Source organism: Epinephelus lanceolatus, chromosome 8, assembly GCF_041903045.1.
Source record: "Epinephelus lanceolatus isolate andai-2023 chromosome 8, ASM4190304v1, whole genome shotgun sequence".
Taxonomy (NCBI): domain Eukaryota; kingdom Metazoa; phylum Chordata; class Actinopteri; order Perciformes; family Serranidae; genus Epinephelus; species Epinephelus lanceolatus.
Window position 1 is genome coordinate 46,852,160 of NC_135741.1, and position 13,813 is coordinate 46,865,972.

The window sequence follows — 13,813 nt, forward strand, 5'->3', positions numbered from 1 at the left end:
TACGTTCACTGACACTACCGACTTTGGTGTCAGAATGGGATCATTAGTGAAAATAGATACTGTAATTTCAAATAATAATTTTGCAATCAACCTGCAATCAATCCACCATTGAGTAACTCTAGATCATGAACACTGGTTGGGCACCATTGATGTAGCGTCATTGTCATGTAATCATTGTAATTTGTCCAATATCTTATTATGACTAAAAGTTGCAAACTGATGACATCCCCATCATTCTCAGCTGTAGTTTGTGCTTACTGCTAATATGTTTCAGTAAACCAAGATGGTGATCATGGGAAATAATACCTGCTAAACATCAGCTTTAGACCCTTGTTCACTGCACAAAAAAAAAACACTAACACCTGCTAACATCTGGCTTTTTCATTTAATGGGACAGGTGACAATCACCATTCACACGCCAGTCAAATGACTCTGCAGTAGTCACTGGTATCCATCTACATCCAAACAGCAATTACACATCGTATCAAATTACTCTTTACCAAGTTTGGAAGAGAGTATGAATAAGAGCGGTGCAGGGCTGCCAGACAGCGGGAGTCACAAGGACCCACGAGATCTCGCGAATTCATGCATAATCGCGCGATATAACAAGATGTAGTTTCTATAAACAGAACCACAAAACCAGAGGAGTAGGAAGACATCTGGGTGCACCTTCATGATTAACATCTCCTCGTCGATGGTGTTCACAGGGTGAAATGACGTCTGAAAACCTCTGACCTGTTGACTTCAGGCCTGCCTCTGCCCATTATGTAGTTTTTAAGGTGTAGTGCAGGGAAATATGATCCGCCGTGAACACTATGTACTTTATTTTGAAAATTAACCGGATGTTTTATTGTGTCTCTGTGCACGACTTCCTGCCCCGCACGATCTGCTCTGTGCTGAATTGCTGCGTTGTGCTCCGGCGTCCGGCAAAAATAGAAGTCCTGCGTATCTGTTGCGGAGGGCTCCGGAGTGCCGGAGCTGACACGGAGCTGGAACGCAGCACAGCCGCAGCCGGTGGAAACACACACATTGACTAGAATGGAATCCTATTGGCTCCGCTGCCGTGCCGGAGCGCAGACGCAACCAACACGCATCTGGTGGAATTTGGGGGTTAAAGATAAAAAAATGAAACCTACGCTGCATAACACCTTCACGGATCGGGGTCCTCATGCTGTGGGGGAGGGAGCATTTTTCATTCATGAAAGTGAATTTAGTCTATTATAAGTTTCATGGGGATTGTGTTTAGACCAAAATAGATCACTTTTAATTTGTTTTATACATCAATGGTATCTATTAGCTACAAAATGAGGTATTACAGCTAGCATCATTTGCACCATTTTAGCTGTGGGGGCTAAAAAAAAGTCAATATGGTAGCTATGGGGTAAGTTGAGCAAACATGTTCAACTGTTGATCACCTGTGATCAACAACTGTTGATCACCCGCCAGCAAGTGATGAAGAAAATGAAAATACTGAGCTTGCAGTGGGGGACTTTGTAGTTGTAAACTTTAAAGAGGACCTATTATACTCATTTTCGGGCCTTTGTATTTGATTTTTGGACTCCTGTAGAGCAGCTACACACGATTACCTGCACACAAAGCTTTGTAGATCTTCAGGACGCTGTGCCTCTCGCTGCACTGCTTCCTTGTATTTCCTGCATCCCGTGAAAATGGTCTGTGTAATTTACTCCACCTCCCGCCGAGCCCACTCCACTGTGATTGGTCACACTCCTGAGGACTTCCGAAGGGCTGCCGAGCGCTGCCGGCATGCTTGGACATGCCCATATAAGTAAAGGCCAATTTCCACCAGACGGGTGTTGGTTGCGTCTGCGCTCCGGCACGGCAGCGGAGCCAATAGGATTCCATTCTAGTCAATGTGTGTGTTTCCACCGGCTGCGGCTGTGCTGCGTTCCAGCTCCGTGTCAGCTCCAGCACTCTGGAGCCCTCCGCAACAGATACGCAGGACTTCTATTTTTGCCGGACGCCGGAGCACAACGCAGCAATTCAGCACAGAGCAGATCGTGCGGGGCAGGAAGTCGTGCACAGAGACACAATAAAACATCCGGTTAATTTTCAAAATAAAGTACATAGTGTTCACGGCGGATCATATTTCCCTGCACTACACCTTAAAAACTACATAATGGGCAGAGGCAGGCCTGAAGTCAACAGGTCAGAGGTTTTCAGACGTCATTTCACCCCGTGAACACCATCGACGAGGAGATATTAATCATGGCAGTGCACCGAAATGTCTTCCGACGGAGCTGCACCGCACCGCACAGCAAACGCAGCCGGTGGGTATTGACGGACGGCGGAGCACGCAGCGGATAACCAGCACTGCCGTTCCGCAACGGACACGCATCCAGTGGAAATCCGGCGTAAGTCCGGCACACATTAACGTCACACGGACTACACTGTTTAAAAAAAGACTGTAAAACACAGTGTGCAGAGCCATCCAAAACAGCTTGCAGGGCTCACTTCCAAATGCACGAACCTCATTATTTGACTCGTTGGCATCGTTTAACACGAGTATGCAATATTGTAACAACATTTATAGGTCAGAAAAGAGGAAAAGCATAATAGGTCTCCTTTAAGGGTAAATCAAGAAATTACCGCTACATTGGCTTGCTGGAGAAAGTCGAAAGTGATGACTATGAGTGTAAGTTTCTGAGAAGAGGCAAAGCTGGAAATGGTAAACCAAGCTTTACTTCCAAGGAGAAAGATGAGGGATTCTTCCCAAGAAGCAATTAAATCGCAAAACTCCCCAAACCTCACAGAGTTGGTGGCACAGCAAGGAAGTCCCAGTAGTTTATATTCCCCTGCAACCTGGACAGGTGGAATATTGAGTAAAGGGGCAAGTGGGATATGGATGGAAGGAGGAGTTCAGAGAGGATGAAGGAGGACATACAGAGGAAGCATGATGAGAGAATTAGAGTTTCGGTTCAGAATGCTCAAATGTGTTAATAAACAAGTTCAAATTATTGTAATACCTTAATTTCCACAATTGGCCCTCCTGTTAGCAAGGACACCAAACTAGGATTCACGTCTACAGATTTAGTTCAGTGTTTTCTTTCCAAAGACAGGGAGGGAAATGGCTCAACTTACCCCACTCCTATGCTCAATTTACTGCAGACACGGGGTAAGTTGTGCCATGAGACCACTTTTTTTGGACATGCTGTATTATCAAAGCAGTTATGTTTACACTCATTCTGTTTATTTGTAAGGATGCACAACATCCTGAAATATATGCACATATATTAGTTAGCAACAAAACTAATAGTCTTGATGTAGTGATCCTGAATATGAAAAGTGACTCATCATAACCCGGTCTCCTAATTGTGCTAGGGGATGGCTGCGATATCCCAGACCTAAGGATAGAATTTAACTGCATTATATCATACCCAAAAGGGGCTTTAGGCAGAACATATAGGCCTAACATGATATATTGTTAATCATATCAAACACATACCTGTTGGCTAATTCCCGTACCGAGGTGAAGTTAGTTTGACGTTGGATATTCGACCGATATTCAGATATTCATTTTGGGTTCAACAGTGATTTCCACCTCCCTCTCATAGGCAGAAAACAGTGAGCAACATAGAGTAGGGCTAACACGCCCACCAAAGCATTTCTTTTGACTATGTTTAAAGTGTCATTTTGTGTGTTTGGTCAGGTTACCAACTTAGAATTAGAACTTTGGAAGTTTTGCTAGCTGCAATGTGTAATGTCACAAAATGGCAGCCTTATGGTATGTGACCACATGGGTGGTTTTTGGACGCAAGGGGTCACGCCATGTCCCAGCATTCGATGCTTGCTGGGCATCCCAGTACTTAAGCTGTCTGCTCCCTGATTTCAAACAGGACCAACATGACAGCTTATTTGGAAACTTTCTCTTGTGTTATGAAAATAGCTCACGGTTTCATGTGCTCTGAAAACATTTGAGGCGAGAAGTAAGCCGTGCAGTTACTCACTCTGTCGTCATTTTAGATTGACAACTGTTAGTTTAAAAGGAGTTTCTAGAGACAGCTAGCTGAGCTGGACGCCCCTAATCTGCATAAAATAGCCTAGATATAACTTTATGCAAATGAGGAATGGATACCCTGTCTCTCAAAACGCAACGGGACTTGTTTTTTTGTTTTGTTTTGTTTTTGGCTTAGGGAAGGGGCATACACATTTAAATGGCTGTATTCTGAATTTATTTTACCACCGATTTTTCTAAACCTGCAGTTTTTTTGCTTGGTTTTTTTTTTTTTTTTCTTAATAATTTTTAAATCTTTTTTTTTTTTTCAATTAATTTATTATGGGGGAGGGAGGGTCATGCATTTTCTAACAGTCACTTAGGGGGGCTCAAGGAAAAGTATTTGTAGCTTCAGGGAGGGTCACACCCCAGCCACCCCTCTCCTCTGATAAATAAAGAACAGTCCCTAACTTTAGTTATCACAGCTAAAGCCCCGTTTCCACGAAGCAGTTCGGTACACTTTTTTCCTTTTCCACTGTGAAAAGTTGTGGATGGGAGCAATGGAACCATTCCTAAACGTTACCATTTTTGATCCCCCCTCTGTTGGGGTATAGGGGTGGCCGATATGGCTGAAAAGTATATCACGATATAGCTGGTTCATATTGATCGATAACGATAATTATCTATCATTTTTTTTATAACCTATTTAAAATAAGGACCCGCAGAAAATGAATAAATTTTAACACATTTATTATTTAATTCAATCATAGTCATCAGTCAAGGCACACGGAGGAAAATATAATGTCGACACAACCATTAGAAAACACTCAAATAAATGAACATACACAAGATGGTATAAAAACTACTACTCGACTATTTCCTCGCTATCGGCACTCATTCTTCCTACTCACTCCACGCTGTGTTGTGTGCAGTGTTGCCAGATCAGAAACAAGCAACCAGTACCAGCAACCAAAATTACTTTACAAACACATTATATTTTCTTCCCTTGCACACTACCAAACCAATTAGCCGACCAAAAACGTGGAAAGAATAAATGAATGAATGAAAGTAAAGAAGTTGCATAAGCCAATTTACTTTCACTGTAACAGTGCTGGTATGCTGAACAAGATCTGAATCTGCACACTGCCTTTGAATCGTCCCCTCTTGAAGTCAAATCTTTTAATCCTCTCTTTTTCTACAAATCTTTATTGTATTCTTTCCATATTTCGCCCACTTGTTAGCGAAATAGTTAAAGAACCTCCATTAATCGCGCAATTTAAATGTGAAAAGTCTCACTGACTGACCGTCACCTGTGTGTATGCGGAGAAGGAGAGGGGCGGAGGGAGCGGAGCTGTGGAAACATCCTGCAGTCCAACATACTATCATGAGTTTAGATAACTTATTAGACGGATATATATAAAGAAAGGCGACCTTTAGAGAGCAAGCCCAAATAAGCAACTCCACTTTAGAAACAAGCCCAAAAATACGCAACCCGCGACTGCCAAATATTTGTAAGCGACTTTACAAAAAACAAGCCCAAAGTCGCGGCTTATAAGCGGACTTGTGTTCACATACGAGGATGGTGCAACCAAACGTGACATTGTTAGCTGTTTGCATGACACTGTTGCTAGGTTACCAGGGAGCAAGTGAGTGTGTTCAACCAACCTTGCACAGCCTGACTCCGAGGGTAACTTGTGCGACTCTCCTCGTGTTTTTTTCCCCGACAGAATACAGTAACATTATCAAAGGTTATATCGAACGTTTTTTCTATCAATGGTGCATAAGTGTCGCGAGACGATATGTTATCGTTTTATCGCCCACCACTATTGGGGTACCTAGCACACAGATCTGTTACTAAAAGTTGGAGCTAGAAACACTGCAGTCCATTGATTGGTCAATAGAGGAAGTCTTACATATATTAGTGAACTGTAACTATAAAATAAAAGGATGTTTTGCTGCTCTCGCATGGCCGACTGCCAGCAACTTTTAAGGTGGAATGTTTATGTCACAAAGTTGTACCTGATATATAAATCCTGGGCCACACCAACACAGATGCAAGAGGGCAGAGTTTAGGTACAACAAATTATTTTATTGCACCAGGGAAAAATTATTTAAGTACAAGAATAGAATGTTTAAAGTTCTAATAAAAACCCAATACAAATACTGGGCAGTACTCAACAGATTAAAAACAGAAGAATAAAATAATAAAATAAAATAGTGAATTTAAAATGGGAAAATAACTCAGTCCTCAAAAGACCCTACGCCCCTGTCCACCTGTATCTATGGGAGTTTTATACTCAGTCCAAAAGCAGGGGTCCGTCCTGTGGCAGGGGGGTGGCTCAGAGTTGGCGTTGGCGTGCTGCTCTTGACGCTCCTCATCTTGTGGATCCAAAGCTGTTATCTTGATCTCTGGCCTAGTATCTGCCATAGTATCGTGGCAGCTCACCGACTCGTCTTCCACACTGCAGAGCAGCTGATGCGTGTCTGGAAAAGCAGGTGCCGCCGGGTGCACAACCTATTTTTCCCATTTTAACTGAGCATTTCCCCAACGCATTCCCCACCCCCAGAACAACGCCGCGAGGTTCCGTTGTTGACGGACCTGGCCAGATGCGGGTGGCTAGCTAGCGTGCTGTCGGCGAGAGCTGTTAGCGAAGTCATCTAGCAGAAGAGCTAGCAATATCTTCCTGCGAAGTAACTGTTCCAAATGAACTGAGACGAGTTGAGTAGTGTGCTATTGAAAGAGCTGACATATATATAGAAATGAATGCGAAATTCGAAATATAGAGTAATTATCAACCGCATAGAAATCAATCTATGGTCAACAATCACTTTTAATAGTGGGGAAAAAAGCTAATGCTTATTTTTCTTTTGCATAAATAAATGAGATATTGTTTGTTTACAACTGCGATTGCAATTTAATTCCTACTTTCGGCACCATTACGCTCCGCTTCTCCCATCTTGTCAACGCCCAAGTAGGAAAAATCCAGTGCCTCCACGGTCCCACGGTCAATGGAACCGTGCTGCGCGCTAGTCCGTTACTATCCGTCATTTTCACCTCCATTGGAATGAATGACTTCCAGTCAGCGTCAGTCCATCAATGCGTTAGGTTGTGCACCTAGCTTAAGGGTTGACACGCCCAGAGACCCGAGCCGGTGGATTCCACCCGTTTTATATCGGCTGATACTGATTGCAGGCCAATCACAGGGACACAGGCATAAGGGGAAAACAAGGGGGGCGGAACTACGCGCTATTGTCCATAATGTCCACATTGGCTTTTCTTAAGTCCATGCAAAAAAAAAGCAGCACTTGCCTCTGCGCTTGCCTGAAAAGCACTGAATGTACAAACCCGCTATTTTTAAATATCCCATTAAGAGAGACTCTCACTGCAGCCTGTTCTACTTTGTTCTGAAAATGTTGGAGTGTAGCACCGTTCTATAAACAAGGTGCAGACTGATAAAGGAGGAAATACAGCAAGTGCTGGATGGAGCAGTGAGTGACAACAACCCCACCCACATGAAAGAGTACTGTTTGTGGTGGAAACGCCAAACAGACCTACTGTAGGGTCTAGGTACCATGTCTGAAGGGTTACTTTTTTTTTTTTCTTCCAAAGGTACCATACTGAAAGTGTTATGTGGAGATGGGGCTGAAATGCCTAATCCACACCTAACTGTAACCTGAACCATGAAACAATAAGTCTTAACCCTCAAACAGGCCTATGGAGAAGTGAGGACAGGCTAAAATGTACTCACTCTGTTGCTAAAATACATCTTTTAGTCTCCACTATGTATCATGTCCAAGTACACACACACCCTCACAGTTTTTTCAAACATTTATCAAGTCTTCTCTGGAAATCTTAAAATCTTCCACATCTTTCATACATTGCACCTATTCAACTTTGAATTCATTCATTCTTTTTGAAAATGATTCAACTTTGTTTGAAACGGTTTGGTAGAACACATTTTGAATCACTACCTCGCAAATTAAATTAAATTACAATAATATGCTGGCTTAACTTCTGTAAGATTACAGTATAGAACTGCCTGTCACAACAATTTATGGTTAAAATTATTCTGTAATTTACTGTGAAAGTAATGTAACTAGTTGCCAGTAATTTACTGTAAATGTACAGTCAAATATTTACAGTGTACATTTTAATGAAAAATGTGTTAAATTCAACTCAACCTTGAGTTATCTCTACCTTTCAGTTTAGGTATTTAATGCTAAAAAAAAATCCACTAGATGTTGCTGTGTCTTTAAATACTATGCCTTTACACTTCACCTCTGACAGGAAGTTAGTAACAAAATGTCTTTCCAGACATGAGGACTGTGTGGTTTATTTCACGTTATAGTTTCAAAGTTCTTATTCAACAGATTTATGGAACTTAATACAACAAATTAAAATCTAACAGGAGTCATATAATTAAAAAAATAATTAAAAACGTTTTCTACCAAACAGTTGATTTGTCCTTCTACAGTAAAGGTCGTGAAGCTAAGCTTATGTAAGTAAACCTGACTATTTACTACAAAATAAAAACACTTCTGGTCATTCATTGTTATTAAATAATACATTTAATGTTATATAATGTTATACCTATGCTGAAATAATTTTAAAAGTATGATTTTTTTTTTTTTTACTGTCTAAAGTCATGCTCAACCAAACGGCTGATTTGTCCTTCTATGTTAAAGAAGGTGATGCTAATGCTAAGAGAATAAATTCACAATTTTTATGAAATAAAAAAAGAATTTAATACAATTAATTTAATATTTAATAAAAAATAATGATATCATGTGATTTTTTACCATTTCTGAGATGTTTTCAAAGTATTGTAGTAGTAAATAACTAAAATAAACACATGGAAATACCACTAGTGTTAGTATTACTGCCAATTCCACAGTAACTTGACTGAAAAAAAAAAGATATATGTTGGTATACTAACATATTATATATTATTGTAATGTTTGGTAGAGGCCTATATTTAAACTACATGGTCTGTTTAAAAAAAAAAAAAAAAAAACTTTGATTTTTGTTATTATTGCCCCAAAGACATAAGAAATGCAAAGAAACATTTTTTTCATTTCTCTTGAAAGTGGGTTTACTGTCAGAGGGAGAAAGAAACCAGAAACTTTTCACATATATGAAGCTGAAATCAGGATTTTTTACTTTATATTTCTTTTAAAGAATTCTCAAATTGATTATCGTTATTGTTGCAGCTTTAATTTATGACCTTTAACTGCTTCTTCAGCAATGCAGTTTTGTGTCAGCCTTTCAACATCCAGCACTCTTGTCATTGTAGCTCTTTGACATGAATACCTTATAGTTACTTGGCCATTTGTTAGAAGGAAGATTATTGTGAACCACAAACAAAGTTGGTCACAAAGCAGAAGATATCATCTGTCCACAGATAACTTATGCTCTACGTCTGTAATTTGCATAGTTGTTCAATGTTTATGTTTAACTTGTTCAACTTTGTTGTCCTTTAGTTTAGCTCTGTCTATTTTTGTGTAAGTACATTGAGGACAACGAAAAAAAAGAGTCAGCCAATAAAGCTGATGTCAATATCTGATGTATAGTTTAGGAGGCAATATGAGTTTAGACATACATAATTCAGCAAAATCAAACAGTGACAACAATGGAGGTTTATATTTTTATATTTTGTATCCAGAGGATACAATATTACAATCTGTTTTACATGGTTTTATAGGGCTTACATCAATGTTCTCCATCACTTGCACTTTATGTAACATCAGCCAGGTTGGTATCTATATTGTCTGTATTTTAGGTTATTTAACTGTAATTTTTCTTTCACACCAAACAAACCACAAGACAGAACAGAGATAGTTTTTTTTTTTTTTACCTAACAAAAAAAATTTGTCAACACTACTTAAAGTCTTAAGCAGAGAAACTTTCAAAATTTTCAGATCAAGTAGTAATAGCAATAATAATAATAACAATAATAATTTTTGAAAAGACTTAATCAAAGTGACACATCTTCCTTATGCAGACCCTACTGTCTCACTTTGGCTCACAGACCTGAGGTTGTCGGATGTGGGGAGAAACTGTTTTAGACATATGCGTGTGTGAGTGCCAGACCCTCAGTTTTATGTTGTACGTAATCATGGATCATTACAGATTATAGCAACTTTTACCACTGTTCATTTAAGGAGGACCACCGCAAGGAAACACGTTCTTTGTTTAGATTGTCAAACAGACGCTGGCTCATAGATACTTGTTTCTGGCTGCCAGCGTTAATTAGCTGAAAAGTTGTCTATTTTCACTTTAAAATGTTGATTAAAAACGTTGCCATCTGTTGATAATTTGACTTGGATTCCTGCTGAAATGGATGGTCCAGAGGAACAAGTCCATCCATCCAGAAGACAGGGGCAAAAAACCTCCCAGGGAAAAATATGACAAGTGTCCTGGCTCTAAGCCCCTACGGAGCCTCATGCAAACCCTGCTGACCCAGGCTGTGTTCTGCTCCTCCACTAGAAGAACAAGAGGGAGGTCAGGACATCAGCAGGGTCTGATGGCTTTCCTCCAGTGTCCAAACACCCCTGAATGTGGAGCCTTGGACTTCGTCATTTTTTTCCCCAGGGGTTTCATGCCCCTACCCTCCGGACCATCCATTTTAGCATTAACCCTTGGCAACATCTTTTTAATCAACATTTTGAAGTGGAAATAAACAACTTTTCGGCAAACTTAACTAGTGTGCTAGCTACACTAGCTAATGCTGGCAGCCAGAAACAAACAGCTATGATTCATTGTCCATTAATTGTCCAGTAATTTAAACAAAAAACATGCTTTCTTGTGATGGTCCTTGTAAAATGAGTAGTGGAGGAATTTACTATATTCCCGTATGATCAGTGAGTTGATACACAGAGGCTAGCTACTAGTGCTAGTATAGCTAGCTAGCTGAAATGTTGACTACTCCTACTACTGTGACTGACGGGATTGTGGGCCTCTGATTGGCAACATCAAAAAAATGACTGAGTGATACCCCACCCTCTGGAGCTTATGCATGTGTGCATATGCACTTCTAAAATGGTGGCTCCAGAACTCATGCATGCACATATCTAAAACGGTGGCTGCGGAACTAGCACATGCATACGTGATACTGCATGGGAGTTCTGCCGTTTAACTCTTCTCAAGTGCAGGCTCACAGAGTTGTAGGCATGGCTGTAGACTCTCAGTCTGGTTCAAGCAGTAGTCTACATGGATGTAGACATTTGGAGGTAAATGTTTTACTAAGACAATGCTAAATATTAGAGGATAATACGGAGCTTTTTAATAACATATTCTTAGATTCCCAATCACTCCATCATTTGAATAAGAAAACACTGTGACATCAGCACAAAGCCCTTTTCAGGAGTAACAAGAAGGGAGGGAGTCATCCTGCTTGATGTTATTCTGCTCCCTGAAAAAATAAATGAAAGAATGTTTCTTTAGGTTTTACAGAAGCATTTTCAGAAATCTTTCTCCTGATGGAACACACTAAAAATGAAATATGCCTGTCGCCTATCATGGCTACCAGTGCCATTATTCATTGGGATCTAATATGAACCCTGCAGACATTAATAGGTGACATCACACACATCTATCTTTGCCCTTAGTGTGATGCAGTTAGAGCCTCTTACAAACTCATAATCAGTCAGAGCAGAGTACCCCTCGGCAAAGTTGCTCAGTGCGATGACAAGCTGTACAGCATCTGGACTGGTACGCTGTGGCTGATGCTTTATCATATCCTTCTCCCCCAGGGTAGAAGTCCTGCTGCACCTTTAATGTTCAGTGGTGCTGGAACAGCTGGGTGGGGGTTTAGCTACTGCCAGGGGATCATTAAAGAGCAGGGGCCTTCAGTAGATGTGGTTGGTGGTTGGAGCAGCAGAGCCTCGGGTCACGTCAGCTTGCAGGTAGAGCTCAGCAGCAGCAACATGGAGGTTAATGTGAGGGAGCAGTGACTGACGGCTGCATCCATGGCTGGACACAAACAAGAAAGTATGTATTACAGAGCACTGCTTTAAATTCATACATGCATATTGATTCTTACACTTAAAACTGTTTTTACCAGGACTGCTTGATTTTTCTCTAAACAGATATTTGCCCCCAATTAAGCTTTGAATCTAGTGACCAACAGGATGAACCATTTCACTGAGGTGTAAAAAGAATGCCACAGATGTAAAAATGTATTCTTGCAGGGCTGTCCCCCTGTAGTTTTTGGAATAATGCAAACTTTTCTGTTTTACACTATTAGAACAAATGCAATGCTTTGTGTTCCTGACTGCAATGCTGAAGACCCTTTATTACACTGCCTTTGCAGTAAAAAACATAGCTCGTGGACTTCCAGGTGGCGCTATGGAGAGCTAGGACGCACGGTTAAGTAGCTGAGTAAATAAGTTACAAGCAGAACGAGAACTGTCTCTCACTGTACCAACTACGAGAAAAAAAACAGACAAAACTTCAGCACCAACATTAATAGCTCACAATACCACCCAAACTGAAAAAGGAGAAGAGACGGAGACGAAGGCCTCACCCAGGCCCTGGGCTCACCTGAGAAACAGCCACGCGAAGAGAAAGCTAACCATGCGGCGGTTCTACAAGCTATTGAACTCCTCCGTCTGGAGCTCTCCGCAGTGAAACAGGAAATATGTGCCAACATCGACTCCCATATTGAGGAGGTCACTGCCACTCTGAAAGGGGAAATTATACGACTGGAGGCCGGTATCAACAGCAAGCTAGAAACCCTTCAGGCTACCTCACACACTCACTGTAAAACCATTCAAGGGCTAGAGCTAGCGGCTACAGCTAACTCTGATGCTACAAACGAGCTGAAAGCCGAAGTGGAACGCATCTCCGGCTTGGTGACAAAACTGTCAGAAAGATGTCTGGATCTGGAGGGGCGCTCAAAGCATCAAAATCTGAGAATAGCCGGAGTGAAAGAAAGCAAAAAACATGGTCAAAACATCCGGGACTTCACAGCTAAACTACTTCAGGACACACTCGCACTGGATGAGAAGCCCATGCTCGATTGAGCACACAGGGCACTGAGGACAGCGCACCCCGTGACATCTTATCCTGCAAGCACATCACTGCCATATTTTGGAAGAAATCCTCCGCAAAGTGACAAAAGATTGGGACCTGTCTTACCAAGGACAACGGATACAGATCTTCCGAGATTTACCCCCAGAAATTGTCAAACAATGGGCACTTTTTTCCAAAACCAGAGGAGTACTGAGAGACATACCAGTGGTCAAATTTGGACCGGCCAAACTCTGAGTCACGTATGATGGTTCTGACTCCCTCTTCGCTGACCCTAAAGAGACATTCCAGTATGGCGAGAACATTGCTAGAGCCACCACGGGATAAGTATTATGAAAATACGGGACTATGTCCGTCTCAGACCCTCCATAGTGCACATGGTAAATCCACAACTGACTGAGAGCTAACTGTTATGAGGCTTATGCCCATAGAATTCATATTTGGTTATGTTTTTTGACACTTAAAATACTACTACTAGATACTCAATACTCTTACTTCCCTCATGATGTAGTTAAATTTCAAGGTACTCGATTAAAGGGACAGCTTTGGTCTGAGGTGATTTGCACAAATACATTAAAGTTGCAGAGTTACTTAGTTAATAATAGTATTAGAAGTTAATTATATGGAAAGGTTGCTTTTAGTCTACTGTTCTGAGGTTTTGTGGGCCTTTACTATTATTAGGGACCTCGGCTGAAGGCAGAGGTACGTTTATTATAATTATTATTCTTTCTTTCTTTAGTCTTTCTCCCGCCGCCTCTTTGAGCTGGAATTTGACCCCCTAAACATGCCAAAACTGGCATGTTCGGCTTGGGGCCCCACTGGTGCACAAA

At 41.1% G+C, this 13,813-nt stretch overlaps 1 protein-coding gene across 1 annotated transcript in view; it reads right to left on the reverse strand.

Moving 5' to 3' along the window:
* Positions 1 to 9,945: 9,945 nt before the first annotated feature.
* LOC117258360 (immunoglobulin superfamily member 21-like) overlaps positions 9,946 to 13,813 on the reverse strand; it is a 152,324-nt gene continuing 148,456 nt past the window's right edge. The window contains exon 10 of the mRNA XM_033629183.2: positions 9,946 to 11,924. Within this exon, the coding sequence (XP_033485074.2) occupies positions 11,842 to 11,924 (83 nt within the window). The 3' untranslated portion in view covers positions 9,946 to 11,841. The remainder of the gene's footprint in view (positions 11,925 to 13,813) is intronic.